This window comes from Miscanthus floridulus, chromosome 9 (assembly GCF_019320115.1).
Source record: "Miscanthus floridulus cultivar M001 chromosome 9, ASM1932011v1, whole genome shotgun sequence".
In the NCBI taxonomy this organism is placed as follows: domain Eukaryota; kingdom Viridiplantae; phylum Streptophyta; class Magnoliopsida; order Poales; family Poaceae; genus Miscanthus; species Miscanthus floridulus.
Window position 1 is genome coordinate 57,824,707 of NC_089588.1, and position 16,133 is coordinate 57,840,839.

At 43.6% G+C, this 16,133-nt stretch overlaps 1 protein-coding gene across 1 annotated transcript; it reads right to left on the minus strand.

Annotated features, from left to right (window-relative positions):
- Positions 1-12,135: 12,135 nt before the first annotated feature.
- LOC136481983 (uncharacterized) lies at positions 12,136-15,641 on the minus strand. Its single transcript, XM_066479243.1, has 2 exons — positions 15,286-15,641; positions 12,136-12,274 (listed from the first exon to the last, which is right to left on the minus strand). Exons 1-2 carry the CDS (start codon positions 15,585-15,587, stop codon positions 12,154-12,156), a joined length of 423 nt encoding a protein of 140 aa, XP_066335340.1. The 5' UTR covers positions 15,588-15,641; the 3' UTR covers positions 12,136-12,153.
- Positions 15,642-16,133: the final 492 nt, after the last annotated feature.

Sequence of the window (16,133 nt, forward strand, 5' to 3'; positions counted from 1 at the left end):
GCTTGTCCAAGCCCTGTTTTGAGTCATCGTGGTCACCATCGGCAAAGCGCCATCGACCCACACCTCCGCGCCGCCATGGCCGCCGCCGTAGTAGCTAACTTTGTTAATCGGTCCAATTTGTTGCACCAGTGCGCGCGGGATGTAGTGGGGGTCACTGTAGTCCTGACGCCGTCGCCGGAGAGGCCATCATCGGCGAGCTCCGTCGAACCCCGGTCGATTCTGTGGCGCCTCCCCTATTTTCGGTCGCTGATGCATGGGTCCGTCTGACCGGTGGACCCCGTCTGTCAGTGACTCAATTCAGAAAAAGCTAGTCCATTTATTCCTATTTTTGTGTGTAACTTTGGAAATTGATAAGTTGAGCTATAGAGATCCAAAATTTGTGAACCAAATTTTGTAGTGTTCCATAGGAAGTGTAGTATTTATGAAAAATATGATATTTGCATTTGTAGTAGAATTTCTGGAAGATTTAAAATGAAACTTGAAATATGTTTTTAATTGTATGTAAACTTGTTTATTTTATATCTAGAGTTCCTGTGCTCTAAAAATTATGACATTTATGTGGTGAGCTGTTCTTGACAAGTATAAGCTTTGGTAAAAATTTGAGGGTCAGTGCATGTATGGATTTGTAGCTATAGATTTTCCTTTTATAATTAGGTGATCCTTGTATGAATTTTAATAAATTATTTATGAATCCAATATTCATGAAATTTGTTGGAGGTTGTTCTAGTACCATATGGATGCTAAGAAAAATATAAAATCTGTTGCTTGATACTTTTCACTAGGATTTTCTATTTATGCTATTTTAAGCCTTTATGCCTTGTCATTTTTGTGTAGGGTGTAACTTTTACAGTAGTCTATTGGTAGCACTAGTAAGCCATTGTAAATTTCTGAGAATTTATGATATACATTTAGTATATGTTTATTATTTAACCTAAGTATCTAAATAAAATAATAAAGACATTTAAATAAATAGTTTGGGTTTTACCATTATGTTTTCTTGAGTATATTTGGTATTCTTAAACTGTTGGTAAACTTGGTGTTGTCAAAATGTGAATGCTTACATGTAGTAGAAATATTGTTGCTTTTATAATTCGGGTGAAAAGAGTTTTTGGACAGATTCTGTGATTTGGTATGTTGCATAGTAAAAATGATGTTGGCTGTAAAAATGGTTAATAACAAAGTTGTAGATAACTTCTTCATTTATCTTGTGTTAAAATTTGAGAGCAATAGGCTAAAGGGTTTAGGAGTTATATCTGTTTAAAGTTAGTATCCTAAAATACTTGCTCTCTGGAATTTCTAGATAGCACTAGATTGATTGTCTATTTTGGTTAAGATAAAGTGTGAATTAGCTTTTGGTGATTAAATAAGAGATGTAGACAATTTTATAAGCTTTCCAGAAAGTCCAAGATCATAGCATTTGGATAAGTAGAACTTCAGTTATGAGTAAAATAAGTAGCTGCTGTGCTGTGATATAGTAAATGCATTGTTGAAGTAGTTGGCTAAATAAGCAAGAAGAGATATGCACATACTCAGTAAATGTGATGCGCATGTTATTTCTTTAACACCATGTTGTTAAGAATGCTTGCAAGAATCCATTCATCTTGTATCATCATACTATACTTGCCAACATGAATGCATCCGCATTATCTCATGTCACACTCATGTATCTAGGATCGACGGAAGAGATAACGTTGCTGGAGTTCGGCGAAGGAGAGGAAGGGGACCAGCAGGAGATTCCTCAAGCCGTAGCTTCTGAAGGCGAGGAGCAGAACCTAGAAGAGTTTCCAGAGTGCCCTGATCATCGCCCCACTTTCTTTCTGAAAGGCAAGCCCCGGAGCATTCTAAGTGTCCCAGTATTTTATAAAATATTACTCACGTCCTTATGATTGATGCATTAGGTTATAAGAGTTGATTGGAACCACTTGATGCATATAAATTCCTTATCCAGATATATACACCTTTAACCCTGTGTAGGTCCAGGATCGAATATATGCTTAGCCATGCTTAGACCGGTAGAAGTCGGGTGATTTCCTGTCACCTGCGAGATATAGGTGGATACCACAGTATGGTTGGCTATATTTGCTATCGTGGAAAAAAACCATGGGGTAAAAGAAAATCAAGGCTGGGCAGAGTCTATGCGTAGGTTGACTCATGTGATTCCATCTGTGCCGATTAAGGACCATACCGTTGTTGGCGCTTCTGACAAGATTGAACGCATGCCTATCACTTAGCTGGCCGGATAACTCGTTCTAACCGCGAAGCTGAGTAGCTCAACTAAGGCTAGGCCCCGCTCTATAAAAGTGTGCACTCTGGATGGTAGTAAGGATGTGCGGGGAGCCAGACTGAGCCCAAGGGCAAGCTGGGCCTGAACGTCCTGGCATTTGGTTGTCCCTGATTGTGCGGTGCTGGGCGAACCCACGAAATGTGTACTTGAGTTGTACCAAAGGTGACCTAAGGTGTCTGTTGATCTGGTCTGCCTAGGTTTGTGTTAGGAATAAATTCCCAGCTAGTTGAAATCGATTCGAATCACCATCTCTCCCGGATAGTGAGAAACTTGGCTAGTCCCAACATCGTAGTAACTGTACTATGGAACATGATGGTTCGGATAAATACGGAATTACAATACCTGCTATGGTTACTATTGTATGCTCTTAAAATGATATACCACATGTTTGGCATAGGATAATTGCTAATTTAGAGATGGATAGTCGTAATTAACTTGATAATAGAATTATAATTATATCACTGAGTTAATCACTTTTTATGCAAAATGTTATTAAGCTATATCCACTTATACAGCCTTGCATGATCCTTGGAGTTATTTTTATTTCTAGTTTATGATGGGTAAGTCTAGCTGAGTACCTTCTCGTACTTAGGGTTTATTTTCCATTGTTGCAGATGGCACTGTGTATCATGGTTATTGCAAGAGTTGCTTTTATCCCACTGTGGATGAGGAGTAAGCCTTGGGCAGGCTTCTTTATTAATCCCTCTACATGCTTTTGTGGACTGTGATCGTATGTGGGCACTGTATCAATCTATGTTGGCAAATGCTACTTTCAAACTTAATTTGCTTCCGCTTTTGTTTATCAAACTTGGTTTGTAATAACTTTGTTTCATACTCTGATGATGGAAATGTATCTGCGAACTTTATGTAATATGTGACATGTATGTTGAATCCTGTACGATCTTGGTTGTTGTAAATCATTTATCGAGACCTATCGTGGTACTCGATAGACTACCGGGTTTATATGGGTTCAAGTATGACAGTGCGACCGCTTGCGGGCTGCCATTGTATTTGTACTCTTATAAATTGGTCGGTTCTGCGACAAGATTAGCAATATGAGACCCCAGTAGCTTCTACTTTGCACTAGCTCTAGTCCACTCCAAGCAAGCCCCCTAAACAATAATAGTAGCTTGATTTATAGTCTAAGTCACAACACCACACAAACTATAACTAGCAAAACTATCTACAACTAGCAAGAGCTACTAACAAAAGCAACCACAACTAGTTACAACTATAACTACCACTGTTCTAGTGAGCTACTCAAACAACACTACACTAACAAGCACATGATATGAATGTAAAGCAAGAGTGTAGTGTGCAAACTAATGGGGCAAGAGCTGACACAAGATATAGCCTCGAGGTTCAGTTGCTTGCTGGTGACTTACATCCTTGTTGTGGCGAGTCCCCACTTGATGGTTCATGAGCTAACTAGCTTGACAAGCTAGACACACCAAGGGTATCGCAAGGACAACTCAAATGGTGCACTCCAACTAGCCACAATTTCAATATAGTTGCTCATCACAATCTCCTGCAGGGATGAGCAAAGCGCCCCTTACAATTACTTGACTGACATCGACAACAGTCACCAATAGCCAATGAACGATCCACCACTGCTCCAGGCCACCTAGGTGCAGCAACCATCAAGAGTAATGAGAAAACCAAAGCTCAATCAATCTCTATTGCCACTAGATGCAAGAACTCAATGCAAGTGCACTAGAATCACTCTCGGTCTCAATTTGGATGAAGCACTAGGCAAAGAGATGAGTGGGAGCTGTTTGCCAAGCTCACAAGGGTGTATAATGCGTTGAAGTGCCAAGAGAGCCAGCCATATGCCAACCAAGCTCTATTTATAACACCCTTGGACAAACTAGCCGTTGTACCTTTACTGCACATAATTTGGGGGCACCAGACTATCCGGTGCCACCGTTGGACCATCAGTGTCAGATGCCCTCTGCTGTGTACACATGGTGCTCCAACATTGAAACTAGCTATTGCCCGCCAACGATCACTATGACGTGTAGTCCGCCGCCTCTAAGTCTGATGGTCGTCGAAGCAAAGGCTCCCACGGTCCGGTGCAACACAGAGAGCTCCAGTGTGCTCCCAACTGCATCGGACTGGACCAACGCCACACATAGGACCAACGGCCATGGTCCGGTACCTCCTTTGAATCCTTCCCATGCACTGATAGGTGGGGCCTAGCGGATGAATAGTGTCAATGTACTGTCTGATGCAGCCCTGGTCGTCACCATCGGACCATACCCCATGATCCGATGTGACCTAGAGGCACCCACAACTAGGGTTAGCCACTGGACCCGGCCTCTTCCAGTCTGGTGCTACCTCTCTCGGTCCGATGCTCACACAAGAGCATCTTTAGCTCAAGTTTCCAACCCTTTCCAAAAGTGCTAACTCCAAATGTGTTCCAACATTAGTGCAAGTGAGTTAGCATTTTCACAAATATTTTTCAAATGGTTTTTCACGTCCTCACTAGGTCTAATGAATATGCAATTAATTGATCCACCTAGTGGCACTTAGATAACCATTTTTAACTTTGGAGTTCCCTCTTAATAGTATAGCTATCTATCATAAATCTGATCATACACTCTATCGCGTCTTGGCCAGCAAAATAAAATTCCCTACCTTATACATTTGCCTTGAACCCTTGCATTTTGTTTTTCTCTTTCTTCTTTTCTAAGAATTGAGAACTTGATCAACATTTGCACACCATCATCATCGCCTTCATGAGTGCCTTTCTTCCTTAACCTTGGTGTGGACCTAACCTATCTCAATCACAACACTTAAGTAGAGGTTAGTCCACTACTTGTCTCAGCTACCAAAACCAAACATAGGGCTTTCAATGCCCGAGTTGCCATCCGCCCAGGGCCGTCAGACGACTAAGGCGAGCCGGTTGTGAACCAGGCCACCCGAACTCAACAACAATCGCCTCGACATAACTCAGGGGTTCAAGCTCCCCATGGAGAAAGCACGAAGGCAAACACCAACCAGCGAACCCACCGCTGGGTAGAAACTTCGTCCAACATCAGGTGGGGGAGACAAAGACGCACGTGCCACGACCAACGCGTGGCGTCGAGCGAACAAAGATCATGAGTCAAGCTTGCCTCAAAGTTCCAGAAGTAGTCTTTGGAAGTTTGATATAGCTCTTGTATCTTTGCCTTTGTAATACTTCAAGTTCTCGGTATAATTCGTCTCTACTTTGTTTTGTGCAATTACTTTCTACAATTACTTTACTCTAGATGTAGTAACCCTGAGTTTAGACTAATGTAGTGAAGTTCTGGTTTGGCACCACTTATCTTAATATAGTTTATCAGCTTTAGTCTTAAGCGCTGGATGTAAGTCATGTGGCACCACAGGTCTAAAGAACTAACCGGGTTTTAATGTTCGGAACAGAACCATACATAGGTATTTTGAAATAATTATTCAAAGATGCAAATACGAATCATTGCTCTTGCACGAATTATTGGCGAGCAGGCATATATGAGTCCACTACTGGAAACTCGATTACTTATGTGTGTGTAAAAACCCACAGAAAAATACGAATACCGACATAAAATAACACAGAAATAGCATGACAGAAAAAATCCAATTTTTCACCATCAGAAATAGTTTTTCTGTCGGTCTTACACGCACAGAAAAATTACGTTCACCCAGATTAAAAATAATTTTTCTGTGTGGATATCTACACATAAAAAAAGAAATAAACGCACAGAAAAAACAATATGTATTTTTCTGTCGGTTAGGTTAACTCACAGAAAAATTCTTTTCGCCCAGATTAAAAATAATGTTTCTGTGTAGCTACCCTCGCAGAAAAAAGGTTAAACACATAGAAAAATAATTTATTTTGAAACAGTAGCAACAACATATTATAATATATATTGTCCATACAGTAATTTCATGACACATCACAACATGATAAATAGCATACAGATGGTGTCCAAATGTTCAGCACATTCATAGATACATAGATGATGTCCAAATGTTTCGGCATCAATACATTCAAAAGCATTACCATCTCATCTCAGCAGTTCAAGTTTCAACCAAGATGATTAAAATACTAGCATGCAATTGACTAAAATTCATTTACCCTGTTGGGGCGTAGGAAACATCCATGACCAGTGCCAATTGACCAGAAAGACTCGCGGTGCTCCCTGTTGCCGCACGCTGCCATGTGCACCCATGGCAGGAAGTGCTTCTAGTATAGCGCCGGCCTCCATGATTGTTTCGACGTTGTAGGTCTACAGGCTCTGCAATAACCGAGATTTGGTTTGTCAAGTTTCTAAATGGTGTGCCACAACTGACTTTCAACAAGTTCCATGCAGTAGCCATGATTTGAGTTCTGCAATTCCAGTTCTTTGCTTAGTGTCACCAGTAACTAAATTAGCCATGGTTATTCCACTTCTTTGCTTACTGTCACTAGTAACTAAATATATGATTAACAGATATGATCAAGTTCAGATTCCATTACCTAGGACAACAGGTGGATAAAAAAAACAATGCATGATGGTTTTTGTTCAGCAATAGTATCATGTGTCTATAATTTTATTTCAGGTTGTTCAATTAACTTGAAGTGACACATACAGATAAAGATAGGAAGCAATACCTAAACTTGCAATGCCTGATGGGTCGAACATCAAGATGCATCGTATCCATTACCTAAATTGTGATAACAAAGTATATATGGAGGATTAATTAAATTAGGATAACAAAAATGGAATTAAAAATCAAAACTAAAGAATATTGCATACCTTGAGCAGGACAACATGAAATCTGAGCAACTGCTTGTGAATTTTCTTTGATGCTATCAGGATACTATGGATATACATAAGCATGCAACCCATATTTCAACTAAGTATCTGTCAATTTAAATTGTACAGAGCATTAGCCTAATGCTAGATTTGTGATAAGCAGAAACATGTTAAAAGAACAAACAAGAAACAATTCTTGTCACCATAACCATTGTACAGGCCGGTTTATTTGGTCTAGAACCAAAATCACTGAATTTTGTATATCATATATTCCTCACTGACCTGGTTGCCAGCACATGCGACAGAAATGTAGATCCTGTATGGACATAAATGCAGATCCTGTATGGAATGGATTGGCAAAGTTCAGTATAGAGAAGAGAGGGCCCTAATGGCAGACAAGACAACAGATTCACATGTAACCTTAAATTTCCAAACAAATAAGCAGTGATATAGATTAAACAAGCATTTTGATTGTCTGTTAGACAATATAATGAAAATTTCCATCTATTCATTACTAGCTATATCCAAGTTCATTGGGAATATCAGATCATTCCTTGGTATACTTACTGAAAGAAATTAATATAATAAAAGATCTAAGCACTAAACAAAAATGAGTGCTTTGGTGATGGAATGGACGGTGGATAACTAACCAATTTGTTTTTGCACAGATTGAGTACACAGTTGCTTCCCTAACTTTGACCAAATTTCATAGACAGATATATTAACAAAACTCAATCAACATCCTGCAGAAAGACCATAACAAGGAGATCCATTTTGCACATACATGCATATACCTAGGATTAGTTCAGATCAGGTCCATTTCGAATACAGATAGCTGAGTGTCGAACTGCAAGTTAGGAAGAAAATTAGTATGATGAGATATGCAAATACGGGAAACAATGGTAGGCAAGTTAAGAATGCTTCGAGTCAGCATGGTTAGTCACGCCCTGATACTGCAACTGTGACATTTAGCACACCACCAAATAGTACAACAGAGTAGTCAGAACATGAAATGTGAAAAGTGCTTCGGCTTCTAACAGCAAACACTACCGGATTCAGCTTCTTTGCCGAGTGCCTCAGGCACTCGACAAAGGCCGATATACGCTCGGCAAAGCCTTTGCCGAGTGTTACACTCGGCAAAGGGCGCTCGGTAAACAGTTTATCGACAAAGACCTCTTTGTCAAGTGCACTTTATCGGGCACTCGACAAAGCCTTTGCCGAGTGCTAATCTGACACTCGGCAAAGAAAAGTCGCCATGACGGTGAGCGTCACCGTGATAGTGGCTTTGCCGAGTGTCAAGGTCAAGCACTCAGCAAAGGTCGACACTTTGCCGAGCGCCGTTGACTCAGACACTCGGCAAAGGTGGCCACTGTGCCGAGTGCCACCGGCAACACATTCGGCAAACAGGCGACCTTTGTCGAGTGCCTTGCCCGTGGCACTCGGCAAATTTGTGATGTTTGCCGAGTGCAATGGCCTTTGCACGCGGCAAAGCATGTTCTCAGGTAGTGACTTTGCCGAGTGTCATGGCCATTGCACTCGGCAAAATGACTGAAAACAGCCTTTTTATTTGTTTTTTACATCCCATCCAAACAAACAGAAGATATATATGACAAACATCACCAACATCACATATATATCACCAACACCACATATATATCACAAACGTCACATATATATCACAAACGTCACATGTCTCATAATATATCACAAATAAGTTCACAAGTAATCCAAGTGCTCCATCATCTACAACCACAATTGCAAATAGAAGTACCATTAACAACCACAAGCATCATCACCAAGATGGCCAATGAGACTGATTTGGTGAAGGATTCGCTGAAGCATGAGGATCGTTTGATGCCGCCGATTGATTCTGCAAAAAGAAGAAGAGATTGCATGTGTGAGACAAGATAAATATATACCATACATGAATAAAACTTTCATACTCCACTAGGTTTGACCGTAAGCATGAACATACAAACTAAAACATTTATACTCACAGGAGTAGAATAGTGAGGAGGTGGAGGTGTAGGTGGAGCGAATAGCGAAGGTGGCGGAACTACACCCGTAGCGGCGCCAAGACTTTGCATGTACTGAAGAATGTCCGCCATCCTCCACTGCTCGGCCTCCCACTCAGCCTCCACCCTCTCCATCTTCGCCTGCATCTGCTCCTGTATCCTCCTCTCTTGTTCCAGATGGGCCTACAATATATTCACCCCAGTGTTACAATAATGCAAAGGAAAGGTATGAAAAAACCAATGAACGACGAATAAACCAGGAATAACCTCGAGTGCCTCCACCCGGTGGTGTGAAGTGTCCTACCGAGGTCGTATGGCCGGGCTCGTGCTCGTGCTTCTTGCTCGAATCTAGGAGAGACTGGGAGTAGCGGCCGAGTCAATTGCGCCGTCGCCAATCCAGTACCGCCCATGCTTCTTGCCTCCTCCCACCCTCATGATGACTTCTCCATCAAGGTCCTTAGTGCTCGGATTGTACTCTGGCCCATGGACCTCCCTTGTCATCGATGTGTACTCACTAAGGCGGTTGTGGATGGTCGCATTGTTGTACGCCTCGGGCCCGTCTTCCGGGTTGTAGTCGACGTCGGACGTCGCCTTGCCCTTGTGGGCCATAGCAAATGCCTTGAAGATGGAGCAAGGCTGGCCACCATGTGATGCTGACTACGAGAAAAATAGCAAGATGATTAGAAATCATGTAGAATTGAGCGTTAGAACAAATAAATGAATTTGCATACCCATGTTTCTGTGTATCCGCTGAGGCTGCGGCTACCTTGATGGTGTGCTACACCTGGCATCATCAAACTCCGCTCTCAGCACAAGTTGTGCGTCTCCTCCCACTCGCGTGAGCACCACTTGTCCACCATATGTACCCAGCACTGGGGATGTGTGGCGCACCAATAAGGAATCATCTACAGGCCATCAAGTACATGACATATCAGAAGATGAAATTAAGCCTACTTAATCTCAAAAGGAATCAATATTAATGTTCTGTATTTACCTACATGTACTGGTCCTGGGTTAGTGTCATGGTTCTTGCGTCCCTTTTGGTGACCTCCATTCCAAGGACGGTCCCGTGGTAAGTTACGACGGCCTGGATGTGCGCCTCATAATGCATGTCCACGACTAGTTTTTTGCAGCATTTGGTAGCCACCGCATCCACCCTGGCCTCATGTCTGTCCTGGCATCTAAAGAAATCCTACATACAAACACGATGTATCCATTCATTATTTCAAGAATATCCAATGAATGTGATGTATTGAGCAATGTAGTGCGAGGAAGACTTACCCACAACTCTTGCTTCACCCGCTCTGCCTTGTTGTTGAATACACTACGGTCCCAATCTACAGCATCGAGGGCGGCGGCATATTGGTCAAACGAGTAGGCCGGCCCCGTCACTCCAGCGTACTCAACCAGGCTAGGGAAGTGCTCCTTGCACCGAAGACGAGGATGCCATTGACTTGGCATGTGTGAGCACCTCCACTCACCACAATCGTCCAGTTCCTGCCCAAGTGATTAAGAAAAATTATTGGTTTCTATTTTGATTTTCAACATATCATATAAAGTAGTGATAACATCTAAAGTTACTTACTTTTCCCCCTCGGGTTGAATCAGCGGGCATCTCTCATGAGGTATCGATCGCTGAGGGAGGCTCACAGGACCTCGCAAGTAGACGCTCGACGAACTAGAGGAAGCGGACCCCCCTACTGTATCGTCGTCCTCCTGCGTGTCCTCCCGCGCCTCCTCGGCGTCCTCCTAGGGCACCTGCTCCACCTCCTCCTCAAGCGATGGCTCCCTCCTACGGCTGCTCCTCCTCCTACTCTCCCCTGGTGCAGCGGTCATTGTCCTTTCCTACAAGGACGCTAGCTTCCTCATCCCACCGCCCACCATCTTTGTTCATTCACCTGCAATTAAAAAGAGTAAACCAATAAGCACAGATAAACAAAAAGTACTTAGAAAGAGATGCAAAATAAACAAAACGTAATTACAAAATAACATAGTATACATGTATTAGAAATAATCTTCATGATCGGGATTAGCTGGATCATAAGTCTCATCATCACTATCAATCATGTTGAAATAATCAACACTATCTGAATGAGCAATGTTGCCATTGTCATTGTCTAAATGTAATCGCTCAAGCATTTGTAAGTCCTTCACATTTTGCACCTCATCTCCAGCGTCCTCTTCAATAACCATTTCATTGTCTACTTCCATTCTGATCGCTTCGGTTAAGTCTATCTCCATGAAGGGGTTTCTGTGCCACAGCAAACATGTCATAGAATGCCTTTGTGGTTGCCTCTGGCTCCTCCTCCATACGTCCTTCAGCGAACTGTGCCTCATGATAGTCATTTAACATGTCTGCTACCTCGGCATCAGCATCATAATCCTCGACGCGTGGTCTCACCACACCATGGTAGACCCACCGGGTATAGTCTGCCATAAATCGATTCTTCCAAAGATGTTCCCCCATGACCTACTTTGTTTGTCTTTTCCTGTTTGCACATTTGTTGCAGGGACAGTAAATTTTACTCGCTCCTTTAGCGTCCACGCCAAATGCCCGTTCCAAGAAAGCATCGGTCTTGTCGATCCATTTATTGGTGACCTGACCCTATGTACATCCACTCACGGTCCTCCATCCTCTAACATATATAGCGACGAGTAATATAAACATCAATTGCATCTACATGACGTTCCTACTATCTAATAGGTGAGGATAGGTCCTAATCCCACTCGCGGATCCGTAGATGAGGTTTGTTTCCATGCTCTACTCCTATCCGAGATAGAATTTCGACAGCACCTCCCCACTTTTCTCCAAATACATGTCCTGCCAGGGAGAGTGTGTATCCAGAGAACAATAGGGAGATGATGCCGAAACTCTGTCTCGGATCGAAGCAGACCATGGAAACTAACCCCACCTACGCATCCGCGGGCTGTCCAAAAAACGTGGACAATTTGAAATAGATACAGTTTTAGATATGGAAATATCTGCATATTTCCAACCGTATCTCTATCGAACGGGAGACGCCTAACTAGGTTACGTGATCTACGACCATGATACGGAAAGAGGGGTTATACCTAGGGTGGCAGTGGAGTCAGGCTAACGGGGCCATGGTGGGTCGGTGTAGTGGCGAGGCGACGTGGTGCAGGCAGACCCGCAGCAGCGAGGAAGGCGATCGGGGTCGCCGAGGTACTCCGGCTCCGCTCTGACGGGCTCTTCTCTGCAAAAAAAGAAACATAAAACTGTCAATACAAAATTTCGGTAGCACCTCCCCTGCATGGTGAGGTTTCCAAAACCTGCAAGAAAATCAATGGCACGATGGCCGACATGCACATATATATGAACAGCACGATAGCTGACATGCACAAGATTATATCCAACCACATATATGTAACAATGTCACAACCACTACTACGACTCCTACAACTACCACCACTGCTACTCTACCACTAGTACTACCGCAACTACTAGTAATACTATGACGACGACGACGGTAGGGCATACCTAGTGGGCGTCGTAGGGCGGCGGTGGTGAAGGGGCCAGGGCGTCAGTGGACAAGGCGATGGCTGGGAAGTGCTGGGGACATGGCAACGGCGGCCGGGGCGCCCCCACCTCCTCCTTCTTCTCCCTTCTTCCTCCTCCTACTTCTCTTCCTCCTTCCTCCTCTCCTCCTCCTCTCTTTCTCCTCCTCCGACATCGCGGCGCGGGGGACGGCGGCGGCGCTGGCGGGGGTTGCAGCGGCAGTGGCACGGGCGTGCGTGTGTGCGGTGTGTGTGGGCCGGCTGGGTTAAATCCCCCCTTTGCCGAGTGCCCCCGATCTGGCACTCGGCAAAGTTTTTTTTTTAATTCTTTGTCGAGTGCCACCTGGACTGGCACTCAGCAAAGAGAGTTTTTTTAAATTGTTTCCCTTTGCCGAGTGTCTTCTCCTGACACTCGGCAAAGCGCTGTTTTGCCGAGTGTCATTTTTTGACACTCGACAAACAATTTTTTTCACTTTTGACCTCTAAACTTTTTCTGCAGTCCACATACAATACCTGGTACTCCATGTTCCAATGTGTCACATTTCTCAGACTTTTTCTATATTTCTTTAATTTATTTCATTTAATTGAATTTTCTTGGATAATTCAAATTATAACTGCTAATCATTCGAATAATGAAAAAATGAATGGAAAAATGATATTCATGTTATTTAGTATAATGTGAGGTCGTATCCAGGAACAGACCACAAATTTCGAACATCTTCACAAAACATGACCACGAACTTGCGGTATAAAAAGCAAACAAAGACCGAAAATCTTTAAACTTGTCGAGATGTTATGATATCATATGTGGAGGCTATGATAAAAATTGAGAAGGTTTCGCGCAAGTTGGGAACTTCTTCGGAAATTCTTCGGTTTGCAAGCATCGTACGTGACAACTTGCGCAAAACCTTCTCAATTTTTTATCACAGCCTCCACATATGATATCATGACATCTCGACAAGTTTCAAGATTTTTGGTCTTCGTTTGCTTTTTATAGAATTTAAAAACAACTCGACCGCAAGTTCGTGGTCATGTTTCGTGAACAAGATGTTTAAAATTGGTGGTCTGTTCCTGGATACGGCCTCACATTATACTAAATAACATGAATATCATTTTTCCATTCATTTTTTTATTATTCAAATGACTAGCAGTTATAATTTGAATTATCCAAGAAAATTCAATTAAATGAAATAAATTAAAGAAATATAGAAAAAGTCAGAGAAATGTGCCACATTGGAACATGGAGTACCAGGTATTGTATGAAGACCGCATAAAAAGTTTGAAGGTCAAAAGTGAAAAAAAAAATATGGTTTGCCGAGTGTCAAAAAATGACACTCGACAAATCAGCGCTTTGCCGAGTGTCAGGAGAAGACACTCGGCAAAGGGTTAACGGCGGCTGCCAGCCGTTAACGGTGGCGGCCCTTTGCCGAGTGTTCTGGTTTGCCGAGTGCCCGACGCTCGGCAAACCTGGTCTTTGCCGAGTGTTATTGTTTGCCGAGTGTCAGTTGTTTGCCGAGTGCTTTCTCTCTCGTACTCGGCAAATAGCCTCTTTGCCGAGCACCCGATAAAAAGCACTCAGCAAAGTCTAGGACACTCGGCTAAGAAGCCGTCTCCGGTAGTGAAAGGTCTTGATATGACAAACAAGGCAAATCACAAGAGATCTCGACTAGGAGAAAGTCCTAAGCCACGACCTAAGGAGGAAACGGTCAGAGACGTAGCTCACCGGCGGCACCGACGGTGGCGCAGGTGGTCTTCCCTCGCGGCTCTCCTCCCCTTCTTCCAGTCCGGTCAGCCCATTGGAGGTGGAGGGCTGGTGAATGGGTAGTGGCGGACATGGAAGGGGCGTGGTGGCGGGCTCTCCTCCCCTTTTTCCATTTATCAGAGTAACAAACACATTATGCACAAAACAGCAAAAAAAATTATATTCAGGTGCAACCAAGCATATATATATATATATATAATATAATATAACAAATCAGCCAGAAAACTAGGTTATTCAGATAATGACATTCATCAACAGACTGAAATTGTAGTAGTTTCCTCCAAAAATTAGCTAGCATCCAGTTCTGCTCCTAAAAAGTGAGGTAACAGTACACCTAACAAAACACCAATATGAAAAGCAGCAAAAGGACAACATGTGAATGAAAATAAATAATGGGTCAAACAGGGGCCAACTTATCATTTGTTTACAACTTCCTAGAAAAGACAAATTACCAGCACTAAAAAGGCTAAGATATGGACCAAGTCACACTTGCAGTTTCAGTGGACAGCAGTGTCTCCATATCAACATTACCTACCGAACATACATCCCAAACTAGCCAAACATACATCCCAAACTAGCAATCAGAACTGAAGTAATTGCATGATCCAGTTGACGCAATAAAGCTAGTTGTGCTGTAAGGTGCCATTGTTGACATGGATATAATTTGCATTAACTGGACAATTTTTATCTATCAATCACATTATGCCCAGACCAGAGGACCAGGCCAGCAGAAAACAATCATTCTCAGAGTACTACATGTCAAACAATCCAGCAAAACTTACGTATTCAGAATTTCAGCTATTCATCCAACATGGCAATATTTCAGAAGTTTGCAGTTGTGGAAGCAGGTATTGAGATATCAATCGGTCAAACATATTGCAGTTACCTATCAACACACAGATCTATTCCAAAAAAACAGAGGGAGGAAGGAGGAAATCGGCGTTTTACCCGGAGCCAGAGACGGCTGCCAACGACCAGACGTAGGGGATGAAATCGGCGTAGTAGGCGCTGCCAGGGATGAACCTGATGGTGCGTGTGGTGCGGCCCTCGATGTCCATGGCCACCACCGTCTCGGAGCTGGGGTCCCACATGACGACCTCCACCTTGCCCTGCGAGCGGAGCAGCTTGACGTAGGGGTGCGGCCCTCGATGCAAATACGCGCCGGCACCGGATCTGGGGCAAGCGGTGGCCAGCGGCGCGACGCGCCGGGAGGGGCCGCTCGCCAGGACAGGTCGCGCTCGGGGTGCCATGCGCTAGAGGGGCTGGGCGACGGCAGATCTGGGGCAGGCGGCGCGTCGGGCGGGGGCGACGGTGGACTTTGGCAGCGGCGGCTGGCGCGTCGCGATACCCAAGGAGCGGCGGCCGCCGGGTGGGTTGAGTGGCAATGGGCGGCGGGCGCCTGACCTAGAGCTGGGAGCGACGGGATGAGGTGGGAGCGACGGATTTGTCTCGTGCGAGCGTGGGCGGCGCGTACTGCTGCAATGGGGTGGGGTGCCGGCCGCGTATGGAGGATTTAGGTCTAGGTGGTTTTGCGTTTTTTATTTTTTTTCACTGCCTTTTCTGTGCGTGTGTATGCTTTTCTGTGCGTTTATAAAAGAACCGACACAATAATACCAATTTTTCTGTGCGTGTATATATTTTTTCTATGAGGATTTAAAGAATCGACACAATAATTTCAATTTTTCTGTGAGTGTTTATTTTTCCGTGTGTTTACTCCCACGCACAAAAAAAAATCATATAATTATTCTGTGAGTTTTTGTATTTTTCTGTCGGGATATTTTGAAACCGACAGAAAA

What these genes read in the sequence shown, in the direction of transcription:
- LOC136481983 (XM_066479243.1), bottom strand. Translation starts at nt 15,587, where the DNA reads ATGGCACCCCGAGCGCGACCTGTCCTGGCGAGCGGCCCCTCCCGGCGC. An exon ending in GCAGCCGTCTCTGGCTCCGG is followed by an intron (nt 12,275 to 15,285) that starts GTAAAACGCCGA and finishes CTTTTTTTGCAG; the next exon opens with AGAAGAGCCCGTCAGAGCGG.